This window comes from Pseudophryne corroboree, chromosome 6 (assembly GCF_028390025.1).
Source record: "Pseudophryne corroboree isolate aPseCor3 chromosome 6, aPseCor3.hap2, whole genome shotgun sequence".
NCBI lineage: Eukaryota > Metazoa > Chordata > Amphibia > Anura > Myobatrachidae > Pseudophryne > Pseudophryne corroboree.
The window spans coordinates 197,744,305-197,766,840 of record NC_086449.1 but is presented as its reverse complement, the minus strand read 5'-3'; the positions used below and the strand labels follow the sequence as shown (position 1 = coordinate 197,766,840).

General features: G+C 46.5%; 1 protein-coding gene and 1 long non-coding RNA gene across 9 annotated transcripts in view; one reads left to right on the top strand and one right to left on the bottom strand.

The window, feature by feature from the left end:
* Positions 1 to 22,536, bottom strand: part of MEGF11 (multiple EGF like domains 11) — a 664,806-nt gene that overhangs the window by 38,100 nt on the left and 604,170 nt on the right. For all 7 annotated transcript variants that reach the window (XM_063925579.1, XM_063925580.1, XM_063925578.1 and 4 more), the window contains one exon: positions 948 to 1,004. In XM_063925579.1, coding sequence (XP_063781649.1) covers positions 948 to 1,004 — 57 coding nt within the window. The remainder of the gene's footprint in view (positions 1 to 947; positions 1,005 to 22,536) is intronic.
* LOC134931833 (uncharacterized) overlaps positions 1 to 22,536 on the top strand; it is a 215,047-nt gene that overhangs the window by 9,586 nt on the left and 182,925 nt on the right. For both annotated transcript variants that reach the window (XR_010179181.1, XR_010179180.1), the window contains exon 2: positions 3,276 to 3,379. This is a non-coding gene — a long non-coding RNA (uncharacterized LOC134931833). The remainder of the gene's footprint in view (positions 1 to 3,275; positions 3,380 to 22,536) is intronic.

Here is a 22,536-nt window from a genome sequence, read left to right as displayed (position 1 = left end):
TATATAACATGTGCAGAGAGAGTCAGATTTGGGTGGGTAATTTTGTTTCTGTGCAGGGTAAATATTGGCTGCTTTATTTTTACACTGCAATTTAGATTTCAGTCCCCCTACAGTGCACACGGTTTTGCCCATTAGCTAACAAATTTGCTGCTGCGATCAGGTCTGAATTAGGCCTTAAGTCACTAATGCCTAAATTTGGATATCCTTAAAACCTGGACTGTTGGAGTGCCTTGAGGACCGCATTTGGGAACCACTGGATTAAATTAAAAGTAATGGTGGTAAACAGGAATTATCATGATAGGTACTAAACTGTTCAATATCTGTCACCAATATCTCTTTCCAGCCCTGGGTACTGTTAATTATGTTGATATTAATGCTTGTCCCTAATAATAATAATAATAATAATAATAATAAGAAGAAGAAGAAGAATACTCTGCCAAAATCTAAGCATCAGAATATCACACCTATGGTTATACACCATTAAAATCTAAAAAAAAAAAAAAAAAAGTATCGGTACGTAGTAAGAGTTGTTTATAAGTTTCTAGAGAGAAAAAACTATATAAACACAATACATGGACAAAATAATTAAAGACAGGGTAGCAATAAGCGGCTTATCAGGAAATGACACTGGAAGGAGTTACATAGAACATTAAGAAATATTAGATTGTTACATAGAATAACAGGAGGATTAGAGAGAGCGGTTGCAATGAGATTATGTAGGAAACACAATTGAGGTGAGGTAATAATAGGAAGTCACGTGCATTATACTGACTAATAACATTTCCACTGAAAACGTTGCACGGATTTACATTCTGAATTCAAGTAAAAACTGTTACACACTGCTTAAGCAATCAGCCAGGCAACACATTCATTGCTTCTACTGCTCATATTTACATAGCAGGCTGATTATATGCGCTGCGCTCTGGATGGCTCTGACATGGTCCTACCTTTGAAGCCATTTTCCATTATGTATGTGTTCTGACGTCTGTCCATCCCACTGGCACCTAGAACAATACACAAAACTCATAATTGTAACACAAGGTAATCAACTCCTGTATTCTCCTGGCCTGATCAGTATATGTTCACTGACTGCAGAACAACACACTTAATTTATATTCCAGATCTTATCGATTAACTAAACTGTGTTTCCTACACTGGAAATTGTGGCGCATATAAGGTTACCATACTATCCCTTTAAACTGCAACACTTATGAATTACACAGGTTCTATGGCTGGCTGACTTCAAGTCTGCATCTCACCTGGTTTTAATCAGCTAGAGAACCTGTGAATTCAAGCAGGGCCGGCAACAGAAATCTTGGGGCCCGGAACATTGATCTCTCTCGGGCCCCCTCAGGTCATATATATAGATCACATGAATCCTGGCCAGGGGAGCTACTGCCATGTCCTGTAACAGAGCTGGACCCGGAAGAGCGGGCGCACACTTGTGCTGCACAGTTAGTATGTGTGAGAGGCTCCTGTCACTCTGAGGCTGCGCCCACACAGCCTACAGCTCGCTGCCCTATTTGGACAAGACGGCTCACATCCCTGCCGGGCAATAAGTGTTGTATCCTTGTGGCCCTTCTGATCCTTGGGGCCCGGTACAGGTGTCCCCTTTGACAGCCCCCTGTCGCCGGCCCTGATAACTGGAGCAGGATCAAATAATCAGCCGTCTGCTTCTCCCCATATACCCTTCTATCTCTGGTGGGCTACATAAAGGACAGAGGCCGCCTTTCAGTCATCTATTCTGCGTGTGAACATGAGTAGCGCTCTTCCATATTGTGTAATTACTGATGCTTGGACATCTCGGAGGGCACCAGGGCAAGTATAGTAATTGGAAGAGTGGAGTGCTGGACTTTTTCTCATTCTCCCAACAGAGGGCGAGTGGTTTGATCCTATGGTCAAAAATGATTAATTCAGCCTGCTAGATAAAGAGCTTTATTTCCTTATAAAATATTAGTAGTGGTTTAGTCTAGAAATCCCTTTCACTTCTGTTTTCCCTTTACCTATATATTGAGGCACTCTGTACAGCATTGCCGTATAGTTCATTTTCTACACTAGTTTCATTTTATTCAAAACTTGAAATTCATGTAAATCCAGTTATAATTGATGTATAAAATGTATATGTAAGAAAGCTGTAACTTAGTAGCTTTGCTGCTGGTTACTGTGACATCACACCTATCCTGTGACATCACAATGCTTCTTCCTGTAACATTCTAGCTACAGCTGCAGAAGTTTCCAGTTACCATGCAGGAAGACAGGTAGGAGGAGGTGAGTCCTACATAGCAGGGTATAATGGAGGGGGGTAAGGAAGACAGAGTGCAGTATAGTCAGCTGAAAGGAAAGACAAGATAGACACAACAGGGAATATAGGTACAAGCAAACATTAGGAGAAGCACAAGAAGGAATTACATATTTAAGAATACAAATGTAGTTTTACAGAAATAAAGAGGGCAGTCAGGGCCGGCTCTTCCATTAGGCAGCTTTAGGCGGCTGCCTAGGGGCGCCGGCCCTTGGAGGGCGCCACTGACTTCATCAAGCAATAAATTGAAGGATGTCTCTGTATGAGACATCCTCCTTTTATACTGCACTGACAGTGGCTGCAGGTCTAATCAGGTACAGCTGTCGCTACCAGGCTGCACTGCATAATGCTTCAGCGCTTCCTCCGTGCCGACATGTGTATCATCAAGTAATTTGAAGGTACGGGTGGGGGTGTGGGGGGTTTGCACAGCACATTAGAGAAAACACGGGAACATAAAAATATATGTAGGTGCATATATATATATATATATATGTATACACATACAATTAAATATCCCCACTAGATGTATATCACTCAGCATAAAAGTGAAACTGGCCCCAGTGTCCTATTCAATTCCTAACATTCCACCTAATTATTTATAACATTTATACATATTACAATATATCTTTTCATTTAAAAAATCCTTGAGTGTCACCCCTTTTCTCTATGTATAATGATACCTCCGGGAGGTGGTGAGGGCGGGTTGCAGATTAGGGAGCACTAGGCTGAAACTTTGCCTAGGGTGCAGAGAGACCTTGCACCGGCCCTGAGGGCAGCGGATGCAGATAAGTCTCTATGAGGCAGGATCTTGGCTTTGGGATGAAAAAGTAAATAAAATAGATAAATGGCAAACTGATAAATTTAAAAGTATGTTGTTTGGTTTAAGGAAAATTGGAAAAGTGGTTGACTCATGGACATTTTATTGTACTTAAATTAGTACTATGCTTAAGGATAGTCTTTTGTGTTTTTTTTGAAGATCATCATCTGGCAATGTTCTGGCAAAGAGATTTGCAGAGTGTCGGGTGAAGACGACGGGAGGGGTCGCAGTGGCAGCAAGGACTGGAGGATAACATGCAGGAGGTAAGTGGTTGGCGGTATTGGGAGCACAGTACAAAACAGACTATGGTGGGAGAGAGCATACAATACAAAACAGGCAAATGCAGGCTGCTCAGTATAGGACATAAAAAATGGTGTGGGGGCAGCGGCGGTGCTAGGGTGTTCGGCACGCCCTTGCAAACTATAAATTTGAGCCCTCCAATACTTTGTAAAGTGACAGCAAGCTGCCTGAAAAGGGGTGTGGTCTCATAAAGAAGGGGCGTGGCCACACAATAGTACTCCCAATTAAAATTATACCACACAAAAGCACAATCTTATTCACATTACACCGCACATAGTGCTTGACACATAGTACGCCATGTAGTAGTATCCCTTATTCACAGTACATCACACAGTAGCGACCCCTAGTCAGATTATGCTTCACAGTAGTGCCCATTATACACATAATGCCCACAGTAGTAATGATCCTTACAAAAAATGCCCACAGTAGTAGTGCTGCTTATAAACATTATGCCCACAGTAGTGCCCCATATATGCATAATGTAGACAGTAGTAATGCCCCTTATACACATGATGCACTTAGTAGTAGTGCCACTTATACACGTAATGCCCTCAGTAGTCGTGCCGCTTATATGCAAAATGTCCACAGTAGCAGTGCCCCTTATATACATAATCCCCACAGTAGTAGTGCCCCTATACACATTATGCACACAATAGTAGTGCCCCTATACACATATTGCCCACAGTAGTAGTGCCCCTATACACAATGATCACAGTAGTAGTGGCCCTTGTACACCTAATGCCACACAGTAGTGCCCTTTCTACATAATGCTTTATACACAATGCCCATAGTAGTGCCCCTTATACATAATGACCACAGTAGTGCCCCTTATACACATAATGCCCACAGTAGTAGTGCCCCTTACATATAATGCCCACAGTAGTAGTGCCCTTTAAACACATAATGCCCACAGTAGTAGTGCCCCTTACACATAATGTGTACATACAGATGGTGTGGGGGCAGGGGCAGTGCTAAGGTGTTTGGCGCACCCTGAAAATTATAAATTTGAGCCCTCCCATAAAGTGACAGCTAGGTGGCTGAAAAAAGCAGTGTGGTCTCACAAAGAAGGGGCGTCACCACACAATAGTACTCCCAATTCAAATTATGTCACAAAATCACAATCTTATTTACATTACACCACATGTAGTGCCGCTGATTCATAGTACACCACATAGTAGTGTCCCTTATTCACATTCCATCACCCAGTAGCACCCCCTAGTCACGTTATGCTACACAGTAGTGCCCATTATACACATAATGCCCACCGTAGTAATGCCCCTTGCAAAAAATGCCCACAGTAGTAGTGCTGCTTATACGCCTAATGTCCACAGTAGTAGAGCCCCATATATGCATAATCCCCACAGTAATAGTGCCCCCTTATATACATATAATGCCCACAGTAGTAGTGCCCCCTATACACATAATGTCCACAGTTGTAATGCACAATACAAAAAATGCCCACAGTAGTAGTACTGCTTATACACATTATGACCACAGTAGTGCCCCTTATATGTATAATGTCAACAGTAGTAATCCCTCTTATACACATGATGCGCACAGTAGTAGTGCCACTTATGCACATAATGCCGACAATAGTAGTGGGGAACCTATTTTTCTCTGTCCTTTTCCCCTAATGTCAAAACTGGAAGAGCCACTCCTCTAGAGATAATGAACTGGGTGATCTTTTTATCAATGAACTGGGGGCAGATATATTAACTCATATAGAGGATCCCATTGCAAAGTGACTGACAGGAAGTCGGCATTTAGGGTGGTAACGGGGGGCGGCTAACTGTACACAGGCGTGTCATTTCTGTTCAAACACCTGTCCGTGCACGTGTATAAATTACCCATTGTGACCTGTGTTGATGCTGGAGAGCCCTCTGTGTCTAGGAGACTTGCTCAGCCTACGACTGCTCAGACTCACTCAGGGTGGACTGCGATGCAATTGCGAACGGCAAAAGATTGCAGCAACGATCGCTTTAACAACCACAACTGAATCAGGCTCACAATTACACCATTATAGTTTACTATTTTATTACATTTAACAACTAAGCGGTCAATTTAATTAGGTGCAAGTTTGTCTTACAACAGCTGCACTTTCCGGCAGCCTAAACTGGCCCTTTGGGTTAATTGTCCTTATTTTAGGCATTTTCCATGTCCTCAATAGTTAGTGTAACATATTTACATAGAGAGATTTGTCTCTCTATACAACCACACCACTGTTTGCAGTTTGTCTCTCTGCTTTTTCATTCACTAACAATGTTAGTTCATCTTTTCCTCTTAGTATACACAGCAGTTGACCTTTGGAAAGTATAGGCAGGTATAGGTAAGTATTCTACCCTTCCTATTAGCCATAGCTCCCAGGGGGGTTAGATTTAGGCTGCAGGTGGGGAGAGGTTAATGTTAGGCTGCGGGGAGGGTGGGTTAGGCAGTGGGTAACGAGGTTAGGATTAGGCACCTCCGCGGGAGGGTTAAGGCCCCATACACTAGGTTGATAATGCCCGATTTCATCCGATTTCCGGCATTCGGCCCGATATATCGGGTGAAATCGGGCATTTTGGAGGGGTTTCCGATCCGATGCATGTTCCTGTGAGCATCGGATCGGATCCTCCAGATTGAATGTGCTGCACATTCAATCATGTCTGACCTCGCAGGCATGGCTGGGATCGCCCAAGATACATCGGATGCAAAAGGACCGCATACGATGTATCTTGGGCGATCCTGCCCCCTGGGAGGCTGCCGGGGTGATCGCCTGTGACATGTCGCGTTAGTGTATGGGGTCCTTTAGAGCTAGGCACAAAGGGGGAGATCAGTGTTAGGATGGGGACAGGGGAGGGTTAAGGGGGTGGGGAGAGAAGATTTCACCTCTTACTCACCCCTGTCGGCCTTGTTTGCACTGGGATCTTGGCATCATTATTACGACCAATAGGATCCCGTTCGCAGGGATATCATACTGATCCCCATATAGTACACCTCTTAATGCCCAGAGGGAAGGGCAATCCTGAGGCCATGGTTCCCCAGAGGTTTCTCCCCAAGGGGGGTTTTCCTCTCCTGAGTGCTGAAGGGTGACTCTTTGTGAGTCCACAGGTATAGCTTTTATGCCATAATGAGTATCAATCTAATGCCCGTCCCTGCAATGTATAAGAAGTAAAATAATGGCTAATGCAATCACTTTACTTCTGGGTTTAGACCCCGGCTGCGCTACTTCACATGTGCATTCGTCAGACTGTGTATGTGAGAGCAGACAGTAATCCAGAGGGATCCCAAGGATCCTTCTTCTGGGAAGAATTGCATAATGTAGCCCATGGGATACAAACGCCATTTAGAAATGGCATTAGCTGCCGGGCCAAGCTCAGAAATGCTTCGCATTCTGGAGCTTGGTGAGTTTCGCAGTTTACCAACTGCCGTAAAAACTTTTGGTGGCTGCTTTGCAATCACAATAGGAGGAATGCAGCAGATATATTCAATATCTATTGTAGCCCCCAATACATACATTCAGGGGCTGTTTAATATTTGTGGGCAGCCTCCAAAACTGACTGTTTTCTGAGATGTCTCGCAAATATTATTTGTTAAGTATTCTTCATAATATTTTTTTTATATTTTAGCATAAACTAAACATGTTTTATGTATTCATTGACTGAGTCTCCGTTCTTTATTGCATGCTAATTTCACAGGGTCCGCAAATTATTACTGATATGACTGTTACACTACTGTCCTGCTGGTGCTTTTGACCTGCTGTATAGCAGCTAGACATATTTTATATACAGCACTTTTGGGGAGATGAATCAAGACTTCGAGACAGAGAAAGTGGAAATGTCCAAAGTACCCAATCATCTTCTGTCACTTATCCAGCACAGTACATGAAATTATACCTGTAGTTAGAAGCATCATTTGCTTTAGGAAAATACCCAACTTTATCTCTCTCCACAGCTTGATACATCTCCCGGAAAATATCATATTTCCCTTTCACTTAATTAACAAGTTAACTTAATAATTGACAATGTATTTGTCTTGGAAACAGGGTAAGAAATTCACAGTATAAGATAATGTTAAAAAGGGTTTCCATCTTCCGATAACTTTTTAATGGCATATCAATACCCTCCTGGTATATTTACTTTGATTTATCATTCACGTTTCTTCTGTGCCAGACAAGGGCGGATTGGGAACTTAAAGTGGCCTTGGAAAAATATGAAAAGTGGCCTCATGTAGTGACCTCAGCATAAAAGATGGTGTCACAGTGGGTGATCACACCAGTAGGTGAGGCATTGTACTGGTAGGCAGAGTCAGCACACCAGGGTGACAAGTAGACACATTAAATGATTATTACTACTTAATCCAACAGCTGGGATTTCCAAAGATTAGCACCGACTTGGTAAAAAATCACTATAAAAAAGATCATTCTGACTGGGGTCTCATCCATTGTTAAACACCCACTGGTCTCACATTTTTCCTTGCGTTGTAAAAGCAAAAAAAAAAAATCACAAATGCCTCTGTCTACCATTCCAGTGAGAGATATTCAATACAAGGACCATCCCAGTGACCACCATACAATGCCCATAGCAACCAACCAGGTTCTAGCTATCATTTTATAGAATATATTTGATAAATGATAGCTTAGAAGCTCATTAATTGCTATGGACAGCAAACTCTTTAGAAGATTTGTTACATCTCTCCCTTGCCCAGCTGAGCACATATCGGGCACTTATGGTAGTGCCCAAATCTCAGGTTTTCTATCGCACCTCCATGTTATAATGCCAGTAGGACACGGTGTGCCATTGGAGTTCCTGAACTGGCATGCCTCAGATTAGGCCAAAGATATAAAAAAAAGTAATGTTACAGAACAGTGTTATTAGCTAACAGGGGGAGATATTGGTTACACATAGAGAGCCTGATTCTGAGATTTACATAAATCTCTGATGTTTAATAATCTGCACAAGAGCAGGCACCGCACTGCACACGTGCAGATCTTATCCCGCAACATCCTGAGTAACCTCAAAGTTATTAGATGTCCTATGTGCATGCAGATAATCCCGTGCTGCCCCTTCAGATGCAGCAGCGCATCACAGAATCCTGGGTTACTTTTTTTACTTAATACACCTCATGTAGCTTTTGCATAATTCTGCAGAGGTGCCATTAGTGTCCACCTCTGAATCAGCCCCATATTTATATAGAGGCAGGGGCATGATTAGAACTTTGTGGGTCCCATAGCAATATTTTTAAGGGCCCTCAACTCAGTTCTCCAGAGAGAGAATGGCAGCAGAGACATAGAGACAGAGAGAGTGGTGGCAGGGACACAGAGAGAGAGAGATTGCCGGCAAACACATAGGGACATAGATAGGCAGCAGGGACTTAGGGGCAGAAAGAGGCAGCAGGGGCATAGAAACTAAGAGAGAGGCAGAAGGGAGATAGGGGCAGGAAGAGGATGCAGGGACATAGAAACAGAGAGGCAGCAGGACTGTAGGGACAGACAGAAACGCAGCAGGGACATAGAGACAGATAGAGGGTCAGCAGGGATTTGGTGAGATACAGTTGGGACAAAGTGAGAGGCAGCAGAGATGTAGGAACAAACAGAGGCAACAGGAACATAGAAACAGAGAGAGTGGCAGCAGGGACAAAGAGAGAGAGAGTGCCGGCAAAGACATATGGACAGAGATAGGCAGCAGGGACAGAGAGAGAATGCAGGGACATAGGGACAGATAGAGGCAGCAGGGTTAGATAGAGAGGCAGCAGGGACGTAGGGACAGATAGAAAGGCAGCAGGGACATAGGGACAGATAGAGAGGCAGCAGGGACATAGGGACAGATAGAGAGGCAGCATGGACGTAGTGACAGATAGAGAGGTTATTGCAACCAGGGTCGGCAACGGAAATCTTGGGGCCTAGTATAGAGAGGTTATTGCAACCAGGGTCGGCAACGGAAATCTTGGGGCCTAGTACAGTTATACCTCTGGAGCCCCCTTAGATCTTATATACTGTATACATAGTATAAATAAACAAGTTTCAACAGCAGCTCTCAGGAATAAAACACACGACAGCCACTTTCAGCCAACATTTCAATGCAGCAGCATTTTCGTCAGGGCATATATATATATATACATACACTGAATTCTAAATTTGCTGCACTATATAAGAAACGTAATAAATAAATATATATATATATATATATATATATTTACATACACACACACATATACATTTATATATATAATAAGAATTTACTTACCGATAATTCTATTTCTCGTAGTCCGTAGTGGATGCTGGGACTTCCGTAAGGACCATGGGGAATAGCGGCTCCGCAGGAGACTGGGCATAAAAGTAAAAGCTTTAGACTAGCTGGTGTGCACTGGCTCCTCCCCCTATGACCCTCCACCAAGCCTCAGTTAGGATACTGTGCCCGGACGAGCGTACATAATAAGGAAGGATTTTGAATCCCGGGTAAGACTCATACCAGCCACACCAATCACACCGTACAACCTGTGATCTGAACCCAGTTAACAGTATGATAAACGTAGGAGCCTCTGAAAAGATGGCTCACAACAATAAACAACCCGATTTTTTTGTAACAATAACTATATACAAGTATTGCAGACAATCCGCACTTGGGATGGGCGCCCAGCATCCACTACGGACTACGAGAAATAGAATTATCGGTAAGTAAATTCTTATTTTCTCTGACGTCCTAGTGGATGCTGGGACTTCCGTAAGGACCATGGGATTATACCAAAGCTCCCAAACGGGCGCGAGAGTGCGGATGACTCTGCAGCACCGAATGAGAGAACTCCAGGTCCTCCTCAGCCAGGGTATCGAATTTGTAAAATTTTGCAAACGTGTTTGCCCCTGACCAAGTAGCTGCTCGGCAAAGTTGTAAAGCCGAGACCCCTCGGGCAGCCGCCCAAGATGAGCCCACTTTCCTTGTGGAATGGGCTTTAACAGATTTTGGCTGTGGCAGTCCTGCCACAGAATGTGCAAGCTGAATTGTACTACAAATCCAACGAGCAATCGTCTGCTTAGAAGCAGGAGCACCCAGCTTGTTGGGTGCATACAGGATAAACAGCGAGTCAGATTTTCTGACTCCAGCCGTCCTGGAAACATATATTTTCAGGGCCCTGACTACGTCCAACAACTTGGAGTCCTCCAAGTCCCTAGTAGCCGCAGGCACCACAATAGGTTGGTTCATGTGAAACGCTGAAACCACCTTAGGGAGAAATTGAGGACGAGTCCTCAATTCTGCCCTGTCTGAATGAAAAATTAGGTAAGGGCTTTTATATGACAAAGCCGCCAATTCTGAGACACGCCTGGCTGACGCCAGAGCTAACAGCATGACCACCTTCCATGTGAGATATCTTAATTCCACAGTGGTGAGTGGTTCAAACCAATGTGATTTTAGGAACCCTAAAACTACATTGAGATCCCAAGGTGCCACTGGTGGCACAAAAGGAGGCTGTATATGCAGTACCCCCTTGACAAACGTCTGAACTTCAGGCACTGAAGCCAGTTCTTTCTGGAAGAAGATCGACAGGGCCGAAATCTGAACCTTAATGGATCCTAATTTTAGGCCCATAGACAGTCCTGCTTGCAGGAAATGCAGGAAACGACCCAGTTGAAATTCCTCTGTGGGGGCCTCCTTGGCCTCACACCACGCAACATATTTCCGCCAAATGCGGTGATAATGTTTCGCGGTTACATCCTTCCTGGCTTTGATCAGGGTAGGGATGACTTCATCTGGAATGCCTTTTTCCATCAGGATCCGGCGTTCAACCGCCATGCCGTCAAACGCAGCCGCGGTAAGTCTTGGAACAGACAAGGTCCCTGCTGGAGCAGGTCCTTTCTTAGAGGTAGAGGCCACGTGAGCATCTCTTGCAGTTCCGGGTACCAAGTTCTTCTTGGCCAATCCGGAGCCACGAGTATAGTTCTTACTCCTCTCCTTCTTATGATTCTCAGTACTTTGGGTATGAGCGGCAGAGGAGGGAACACATACACCGACTGGTACACCCACGGTGTTACCAGAGCGTCCACCGCTATTGCCTGAGGGTCCCTTGACCTGGCGCAATATCTGTCCAGTTTTTTGTTGAGACGGGACGCCATCATGTCCACCTTTGGTTTTTCCCAACGGTTTACAATCACTTGGAAGACTTCTGGGTGAAGTCCCCACTCCCCCAGGTGGAGGTCGTGTCTGCTGAGGAAGTCTGCTTCCCAGTTGTCCACTCCCGGAATGAACACTGCTGACAGTGCCACCACATGATTTTCCGCCCAGCGGAGAATCCTTGCAGCTTCTGCCATTGCCCTCCTGCTTCTTGTGCCGCCCTGTCTGTTGACGTGGGCGACTGCCGTGATGTTGTCCGATTGGATCAATACCGACTGACCCTGAAGCAGAGGCCTTGCTTGACTTAGGGCATTGTAAATGGCCCTTAGTTCCAGAATTGCATGGAATCTTCCGAATGGAATTGCTTCGTAAGAAGCCACCATTTTTCCCAGGACTCTCGTGCATTGATGCACTGACACTTGGCCTGGTTTTAGGAGGTTCCTGACTAGCTCGGATAACTCCCTGGCCTTCTCCTCCGGGAGAAACACCTTTTTCTGGACTGTGTCCAGAATCATCCCCAGGAACAGTAGACGTGTTGTTGGAATCAGCTGTGATTTTGGGATATTTAGAATCCACCCGTGCTGACGTAGCACTACCTGAGACAGTGCTACTCCGAACTCTAACTGTTTCCTGGATCTTGCCCTTATCAGGAGATCGTCCAAGTAAGGGATAATTAAGACGCCTTTTCTTCGAAGAAGAATCATCATTTCGGCCATTACCTTGGTAAAGACCCGGGGTGCCGTGGACAATCCAAACGGCAGCGTCTGAAGCTGATAATGACAGTTTTGAACCACAAACCTGAGGTACCCCTGGTGAGAAGGGAAGATTGGGACATGGAGATAAGCATCTTTGATGTCCAGAGATACCATATAGTCCCCTTCTTCCAGGTTCGCTATCACTGCTCTGAGTGATTCCATCTTGAATTTGAACCTTTTTATGTAAGTGTTCAAGGATTTTAGATTTAAAATTGGTCTCACCGAGCCGTCCGGCTTCGGTACCACAAACAGCGTGGAATAATACCCCTTTCCCTGTTGTAGGAGGGCTACCTTGATTATCACCTGCTGGGAATACAGCTTGTGAATAGCTTCCAATACTGCCTCCCTGTCGGAGGGAGACGTTGGAAGAGCAGACTTCAGGAATCGGCGAGGGGGAGACGTCTCGAATTCCAATTTGTACCCCTGTGATACTACCTGCAGGATCAAGGGGTCCACTTGCGAGTGAGCCCACTGCGCGTTGAAATTTTTGAGACGGGCCCCCACCGTGCCTGAGTCCGCTTGTAAAGCCCCAGCGTCATGCTGAAGACTTGGCAGAAGCGGGGGAGGGCTTCTGCTCCTGGGAAGAGGCTGCCTGGTGCAGTCTTTTTCCCCTTCCTCTGCCCCGGGGCAGAAATGAGTGGCCTTTTGCCCGCTTGTTCTTATAGGAACGAAAGGACTGAGTTTGAAAAGACGGTGTCTTTTTCTGCTGAGAGGTGACCTGGGGTAAAAAGGTGGACTTTCCAGCCGTTGCCGTGGCCACCAGGTCTGATAGACCGACCCCAAATAACTCCTCCCCTTTATACGGCAATACTTCCATATGTCGTTTGGAATCTGCATCACCTGACCACTGTCGCGTCCATAACGCCCTTCTGGCAGAAATGGACATCGCACTCACTCTTGATGCCAGGGTGCAAATATCCCTCTGTGCATCTCGCATATATAGTAATGCATCCTTTAAATGCTCTATAGTTAATAAAATACTGTCCCTATCCAGGGTATCAATATTTTCAGTCAGGGAATCCGACCAAGCCACTCCAGCACTGCACATCCAGGCTGAGGCGATTGCTGGTCGCAGTATAACACCAGTATGTGTGTATATACCTTTTAGGATATTTTCCAGCCTTCTATCAGCTGGTTCCTAGAGGGCGGCCGTATCAGGAGACGGTAACGCCACTTGTTTTGATAAGCGTGTGAGCGCCTTATCTACCCTAGGGGGTGTTTCCCAACGTGCCCTAACCTCTGGCGGGAAAGGGTATAGTGCCAATAATTTGTTAGAAATCAGCAGTTTTTTATCGGGGGAAACCCACGCTTTATCACACACCTCATTTAATTCCTCTGATTCAGGAAAAACTACTGGTAGTTTTTTCACACCCCACATAATACCCTTTTTTGTGGTACTTGTAGTGTCAGAAATGTTCAATGCCTCCTTCATTGCCGTGATCATGTAACGTGTGGCCCTACTGGACATTACGTTTGTCTCCTCACCGTCGACACTGGATTCAGTATCCGTGTCTGGGTCTGTGTCGACCATCTGAGGTAACGGGCGTTTTAGCGCCCCTGACGGTGTCTGAGATGCCTGAACAGGCACTAACTGATTTGCCGGCTGTCTCATGTCGTCAACAGTTTTTTGCAAAGTGCTGACATTGTCACGTAATTCTTTAAATACGACCATCCAGTCAGGTGTCGACTCCCTAGGGGGTGACATCACTAACACAGGCAATTGCTCTGCTTCCACATTATTTTCCTCCTCATACATGTCGACACAATCGTACCGACACCCAGCACACACACAGGGAATGCTCTGATAGAGGACAGGACCCCACTAGCCCTTTGGGGAGACAGAGGGAGAGTTTGCCAGCACACACCAGAGCGCTATATATATACAGGGATAACCTTATATAAGTGTTACTCCCTGTTATAGCTGCTGTATTTATATATTAGCTGCCAATAGTGCCCCCCCTCTCTGTTTTACCCTGTTTCTGTAGTGCAGGACTGCAGGGGAGAGTCAGGGAGCCGTCCTTCCAGCGGAGCTGTGAAAGAAAATGGCGCTTGTGTGCTGAGGAGAAAGGCTCCGCCCCCTTCACGGCGGCCTTTTCTCCCGCTTTTTTCAGGAAAACTGGCAGGGGTTAAATGCATCCATATAGCCCAGGAGCTATATGTGATGCATTTCTTTAGCCATATAAGGTTTTTACAGTGTTTTATTGCGTCTCAGGGCGCTCCCCCCCAGCGCCCTGCACCCTCAGTGACCGGAGTGTGAAGTGTGCTGAGAGCAATGGCGCACAGCTGCAGTGCTGTGCGCTACCTTATTTGAAGACAGGAACGTCTTCTGCCGCCGATTTCTCCGGACCTCTTCGCTCTTCTGGCTCTGTAAGGGGGCCGGCGGCGCGGCTCCGGGACCCATCCAGGCTGAACCTGTGATCGTCCCTCTGGAGCTAATGTCCAGTAGCCAAGAAGCCCAATCCACTCTGCACGCAGGTGAGTTCGCTTCTTCTCCCCTTAGTCCCACGATGCAGTGAGCCTGTTGCCAGCAGGACTCACTGAAAATAAAAAACCTATTTAAACTTTTACTTCTAAGCAGCTCAGGAGAGCCACCTAGCATGCACCCTTCTCGTTCGGGCACAAAAATCTAACTGAGGCTTGGAGGAGGGTCATAGGGGGAGGAGCCAGTGCACACCAGCTAGTCTAAAGCTTTTACTTTTGTGCCCAGTCTCCTGCGGAGCCGCTATTCCCCATGGTCCTTACGGAAGTCCCAGCATCCACTAGGACGTCAGAGAAATATATATATATATATATATATATATATATATATATATCTATCTGCTTCCTCCCCTACACACGCCACAGTCTATCTCTTTCCTTCCTCCCATACACCCCAAAGTCTGTCTCTCTCAATTACTCCATGCTGCATTCACAACTTCCCCACCCCATCCCAAAGCCCTGTATCTCCTCACCAAGCCCCACCTGCGCTGCACTCCCTATAATCCAGATCCTCACACCGCATAGCAGGTACCATACGCCGCTCACACTCCACCGGAAGAGGCTAGCGCAGGGCACAGGAGTTCTGGCAGCGGAGCTTCTGCCATGTCCCATAAATGCCTGCAAGAAAGCTGGACTCAGAAGAGTGGATGCACACTTGTTCCACACAGTCACTGTGTGTGAGAGGCTCCTGTCACTCTGAGACCGCACCCACACCGCCCACAGCTCACTGCCTTACTTGGACAAGATGGTTTACATCTCTTCCGGGCACTAAGCTGCGTATCCTTGGGGCCCCTCTGATCCTTGGGGCCTGGTACAAATGTCTCCTATTGAAATATATATATATTGAAATATATATATATTGATATGTAAATCCTCCAAAAGAAACGGCACTTGGAGATGGTCAGGGATGCAAATGAAGATGTGTTTTGGACCAATGCCGTTTCTTTTGGAGGATTTACTTATGTCAACTATATATATCAACTATATATATATGTTTCTTTTAAAGAATGTACTCACCAGACTTGTCTATAATGAAAAAAGTGATCTTTAATCCAACCTCACATCGTTACAGGGCGAGGTTGGATTAAAGATCACTTTTTTCATTATGGACAAGTCTGGTGAGTGCATTCTTTAAAAGAAACATATTTATTGGGACCTTGCCTGGATTGGAAAGTCTCTGGATCATGCACCCCAGTGCGGTAAAGAAATTTGTGAGTGCAACTTTCTGTACTAACTATATATATATAGGTAAGCTGTTTTATTCTTTATGAATGTACGGGCATTTATATTTGTTTTTACTATTAAACTTGTGTGAAACATATTGCACTATTATGTCCATTTGAATCTCTTTTATATGGCATACCCGGATCTTGGGAGCGTGGACAATCGGTGTTGCTGATTTACATGTGGTTATAATAAGATTTTACTCACCGGTAAATCTATTTCTCGTAGTCCGTAGTGGATGCTGGGGACTCCGTAAGGACCATGGGGAATAGACGGGCTCCGCAGGAGACTGGGCACTCTATAAGAAAGATTTGGTACTATCTGGTGTGCACTGGCTCCTCCCTCTATGCCCCTCCTCCAGACCTCAGTTAGGATACTGTGCCCGGAAGAGCTGACACAATAAGGAAGGATTTTGAATCCCGGGTAAGACTCATACCAGCCACACCAATCACACTGTATAACTCGTGATACTATACCCAGTTAACAGTGTGAAATATAACTGAGCCTCTCAACAGATGGCTCAACAATAACCCTTTAGTTAGGCAATAACTATATACAAGTATTGCAGACAATCCGCACTTGGGATGGGCGCCCAGCATCCACTACGGACTACGAGAAATAGATTTACCGGTGAGTAAAATCTTATTTTCTCTAACGTCCTAGTGGATGCTGGGGACTCCGTAAGGACCATGGGGATTATACCAAAGCTCCCAAACGGGCGGGTGAGTGCGGATGACTCTGCAGCACCGAATGAGAGAACTCAAGGTCCTCCTCAGCCAGGGTATCAAATTTGTAGAATTTAGCAAACGTGTTTGCCCCTGACCAAGTTGCAGCTCGGCAAAGTTGTAAAGCCGAGACCCCTCGGGCAGCCGCCCAAGATGAGCCCACTTTCCTCGTGGAATGGGCTTTCACTGATTTAGGATGCGGCAATCCAGCCGCAGAATGCGCTAGCTGAATTGTGCTACAAATCCAGCGAGCAATAGTCTGCTTAGAAGCAGGAGCACCTATCTTGTTGGGTGCATATAGGACAAAAAGCGAGTCAGTCTTCCTGACTCCAGCCGTCCTGGAAACAAAGTTTCAAGGCCCTGACTACATCCAGTAACTTGGAATCCTCCAAGTCCCTAGTAGCCGCAGGCACCACAATAGGTTGGTTCAAGTGAAAAGCAGATACCACCTTAGGGAGAAACTGGGGACGAGTCCTCAATTCTGCCCTATCCATATGAAAAATCAGATAAGGGCTTTTACAAGACAAAGCCGCCAATTCTGACACACGCCTGGCCGAAGCCAAGGCCAATAACATGACCACTTTCCACGTGAGATATTTCAGATCCACAGTTTTAAGTGGTTCAAACCAATGTGATTTTAGGAAACTCAACACCACATTGAGATCCCAAGGTGCCACGGGAGGCACAAAAGGGGGCTGAATATGAAGCACTCCCTTTACAAAAGTCTGAACTTCAGGCAGTGAAGCCAGTTCTTTCTGGAAGAAAATCGACAGGGCCGAAATCTGGACCTTAATGGAATCCAATTTTAGGCCCATAGTCACTCCCGACTGTAGGAAGTGTAGAAAGCGACCCAGCTGAAATTCCTCTGTTGGGGCCTTCCTGGCCTCACACCACGCAACATATTTTCGCCAAATACGGTGATAATGGTTCGCGGTTACTTCTTTCCTGGCTTTTATCAGCGTAGGAATGACTTCCTCCGGAATGCCCTTTTCCTTTAGGATCCGGAATTCAACCGCCATGCCGTCAAACGCAGCCGCGGTAAGTCTTGGAACAGACAGGGCCCCTGCTGCAGCAGATCCTGTCTGAGCGGTAGAGGCCATGAGTCCTCTGATATCATTTCTTGAAGTTCCGGGTACCAAGCCCTTCTTGGCCAATCCGGAACCACGAGTATCGTTCTTACTCCTCGCCTTCTTATTATTCTCAGTACCTTTGGTATGAGAGGCAGAGGAGGGAACACATAAACCGACTGGTACACCCACGGTGTCACTAGAGCGTCCACAGCTATCGCCTGAGGGTCCCTTGACCTGGCGCAATATCTCTTTAGCTTTTTGTTGAGGCGGGACGCCATCATGTCCACCTGTGGCCTTTCCCAACGGTTTACCAACAGTAGGAAGACTTCTGGATGAAGTCCCCACTCTCCCGGGTGTAGGTCGTGTCTGCTGAGGAAGTCTGCTTCCCAGTTGTCCACTCCCGGAATGAACACTGCTGACAGTGCTAGTACGTGATTTTCCGCCCATCGGAGAATCCTTGTGGCTTCTGCCATTGCCATCCTGCTTCTTGTGCCGCCCTGTCGGTTCACATGGGCGACTGCCGTGATGTTGTCTGACTGGATCAGTACCGGCTGGTTTTGAAGCAGAGGTCTTGCCTGACTTAGGGCATTGTAAATGGCCCTCAGTTCCAGAATATTTATGTGTAGGGAAGTCTCCTGACTTGACCATAGTCCTTGGAAGTTTCTTCCCTGTGTGACTGCTCCCCAGCCTCGAAGGCTGGCATCCGTGGTCACCAGGACCCAGTCCTGTATGCCGAATCTGCGGCCCTCTAGAAGATGAGCACTCTGCAGCCACCACAGTAGAGACACCCTGGTCCTTGGAGACAGGGTTATCAGTTGATGCATCTGAAGATGCGATCCCGACCACTTGTCCAAGAGGTCCCACTGGAAGGTCCTCGCATGGAACCTGCCGAATGGAATTGCTTCGTATGAAGCCACCATTTTTCCCAGGACTCGTGTGCAGCGATGCACCGATACCCGTTTTGGTTTTAGGAGGTCTCTGACTAGAGATGACAGCTCCTTGGCTTTCTCCTGCGGGAGAAACACTTTATTCAGTTCTGTATCCAAAATCATCCCCAGGAACAGTAAGCGAGTGGAAGGAACCAGTTGTGACTTTGGAATGTTCAGAATCTAGCCATGCTGTTGTAGCACTTCCCGATATAGTGCTACTCCGACCAGTAACTGCTCCCTGGACCTCGCCTTTATAAGGAGATCGTCCAAGTACGGGATAATTAAAACTCCCTTTTTTCGAAGGAGTATCATCATTTCTGCCATTACTTTGGTAAACACCCTCGGTGCCGTGGACAGTCCAAACGGTAGTGTCTGGAATTGGTAATGGCAATCCTGTACCACAAATCTGAGGTACTCCTGGTGAGGAAGGTAAATAGGGACATGCAGGTAAGCATCCTTGATGTCCAGGGATACCATGTAATCCCCCTCGTCCAGGCTTGCAATAACCGCCCTGAGCGATTCCATCTTGAACTTGAATTTTGTTATGTAAGTGTTCAAGGATTTCAAATTTAAAATGGGTCTCACCGAACCGTCTGGTTTCGGTACCACAAACAGTGTGGAATAGTAGCCCCGGCCTTGTTGAAGTAGGGGTACCTTGACTATCACCTGCTGGGAATACAGCTTGTGAATGGCCTCTAGCACAGCCTCCCTGCCCGATGGAGTCGTCGGTAAGGCTGATTTGAGGAAACGGCGGGGGGGAGGCGCCTCGAATTCCAGCTTGTACCCCTGAGATACTACTTGAAGGATCCAGGGATCCACCCGTGAGCGAGCCCACTGATCGCTGAAATTCTTGAGGCGGCCCCCCACCGTACCTGGCTCCGCCTGTGGAGCCCCACCGTCATGCGGCGGATTTGGAAGAAGCGGGGGAGGACTTTTGGTCCTGGGAACCTGCTGTGTGTTGCAGCTTTTTCCCCCTTCCTCTGCCTCTAGACAGAAAGGACCCGCCTTTTCCCCGCCTGTTTTTCTGGGGTCGAAAGGACTGTACTTGGTAATACGGTGCTTTCTTAGGCTGTGAGGGACATGGGGCAAAAATGCAGACTTCCCAGCTGTTGCTGTGGAAACAAGGTCTGAGAGACCGTCCCCGAATAACTCCTCACCCTTATAAGGCAAAACTTCCATGTACCTTTTAGAATCTGCATCTCCTGTCCACTGCCGAGTCCATAAGCCTCTCCTAGCAGAAATGGACAAAGCACTTATTCTAGATGCCAGCCGGCAGATCTCCCTCTGTGCATCTCTCATGTATAAGACCGAGTCTTTTATATGCTCTTTGGTTAGCAATATAGTGTCTCTGTCTACGGTGTCAATATTTTCCGACAGGGAATCTGACCAAGCAGCAGCAGCACTGCCCATCCAGGCTGAAGCAATAGCTGGTCTCAGTATAACACCAGTGTGTGTGTATATAGATTTTAGGATAGCCTCCTGCTTTCTATCAGCAGGTTCCTTTAGGGCGGCCGTATCCGGAGACGGTAGTGCCACCTTTTTAGACAAACGTGTGAGCGCTTTATCCACCCTAGGGGGAGTTTCCCAACGTGACCTATCCTCTGGCGAGAAAGGGAACGCCATTAGTAATTTTTTTGAAATCACCAATTTTTTATCGGGGAAAGCCCACGCTTCTTCACACACCTCATTCAATTCCTCAGATGGGGGAAAAACTATAGGTAGTTTTTTCTCCCCAAACATAATACCCTTTTTTGAGGTACCTGGGTTTATATCAGCAAGGTGTAATACCTCTTTCATTGCCTCAATCATGCCACAAATGGCCCTAGTGGACATTAAATTTGACTCATCGTCGTCGACACTTGCATCAGTATCCGTGTCGACATCTGTGTCTGCCATCTGAGGTAGTGGTCGTTTCAGGGCCCCTGACGGCCTTTGAATCGTCTGGGCAGGCACGAGCTGAGAAGCCGGCTGTCCCGCATTTGGCATGTCGTCAATTTTTTTATGTAAGGAGTCGACACTTGCCCGTAATTCCTTCCATAAATCCATCCACTCGGGTGTCTGCCCCGCAGGGGGTGACATCACATTTATAGGCATCTGCTCCGCCTCCACATAAGTCTCCTCATCAAACATGTCGACACAGCCGTACCGACACACCGCACACACACACAGGGAATGCTCTTAAAGGAGACAGGACCCCACAAAAGCCCTTTGGGGAGACAGAGAGAGAGTATGCCAGCACACACCAGAGCGCTATAATAATACAGGGACTAACTGAATTATGACCCTTTATAGCTGCTTATTGTATTAAACTGCGCCCAAATTTAGTGCCCCCTCTCTTTTTTACCCTTTCTGTAGTGTAGACTGCAGGGGAGAGTCAGGGAGCTTCCTTCCAGCGGAACTGTGAGGGAATAATGGCGCCAGTGTGCTGAGGGAGATGGCTCCGCCCCTTTTTCGGCGGCCTTTTCTCCCGCTTTTTTCTGTATTCTGGCTGGGGTAATTACCACATATATAGCCTCTGGGGCTATATATTGTGGTTATTTTGCCAGCCAAGGTGATATTATTGCTGCTCAGGGCGCCCCCCCCCCCCCTCAGTGACCGGAGTGTGAAGTGTGTATGAGGAGCAATGGCGCACAGCTGCAGTGCTGTGCGCTACCTTGGTGAAGACTGAAGTCTTCTGCCGCCGATTTTCCGGACCATCTTCATGCTTCTGGCTTTGTAAGGGGGACGGCGGCGCGGCTCCGGGAACGAACACCAAGGACGAGTCCTGCGGTCGATCCCTCTGGAGCTAATGGTGTCCAGTAGCCTAAGAAGCCCAAGCTAGCTGCAAGCAGGTAGGTTCGCTTCTTCTCCCCTTAGTCCCTCGATGCAGTGAGCCTGTTGCCAGCAGGTCTCACTGTAAAATAAAAAACCTAATTTAAACTTTCTTTCTAGCAGCTCAGGAGAGCTCCTAGTGTGCAACCAGCTCGGGCTGGGCACAGAAATCTAACTGAGGTCTGGGGAAGGGGCATAGAGGGAGGAGCCAGTGCACACCAGATAGTACCAAATCTTTCTTATAGAGTGCCCAGTCTCCTGCGGAGCCCGTCTATTCCCCATGGTCCTTACAGAGTCCCCAGCATCCACTAGGACGTTAGAGAAATTGGGTTTGCTTGAGAAAAAGTGGTTGGTTTACCACCTAACACGGTATTTGTACACTTTGATAGGTGTCAGAAGGTGGTGGATGAAAACTGTGTTTAAAAAATACTGCACTAGGAGGCGGTTTTTCACATTTTTAGAGATTATATATATATATATATATATATAATAAGATTTTACTTACCGATAAATCTATTTCTCGTAGTCCGTAGTGGATGCTGGGGACTCCGTCAGGACCATGGGGATATAGCGGCTCCGCAGGAGACAGGGCACAATAATAAAAGCTTTAGGATCAGGTGGTGTGCACTGGCTCCTCCCCCTATGACCCTCCTCCAAGCCTCAGTTAGGATACTGTGCCCGGACGAGCGTGCATAATAAGGAAGGATATTGAATCCCGGGTAAGACTCATACCAGCCACACCAATCACACCGTACAACCTGTGATCTGAACCCAGTTAACAGTATGATAACAACGAAGGAGCCTCTGAAAAGATGGCTCACAACAAGAATAACCCGATTTTTGTAACAATAACTATGTACAAGTATTGCAGACAATCCGCACTTGGGATGGGCGCCCAGCATCCACTACGGACTACGAGAAATAGATTTATCGGTAAGTAAAATCTTATTTTCTCTGACGTCCTAGTGGATGCTGGGGACTCCGTCAGGACCATGGGGATTATACCAAAGCTCCCAAACGGGCGGGAGAGTGCGGATGACCCTGCAG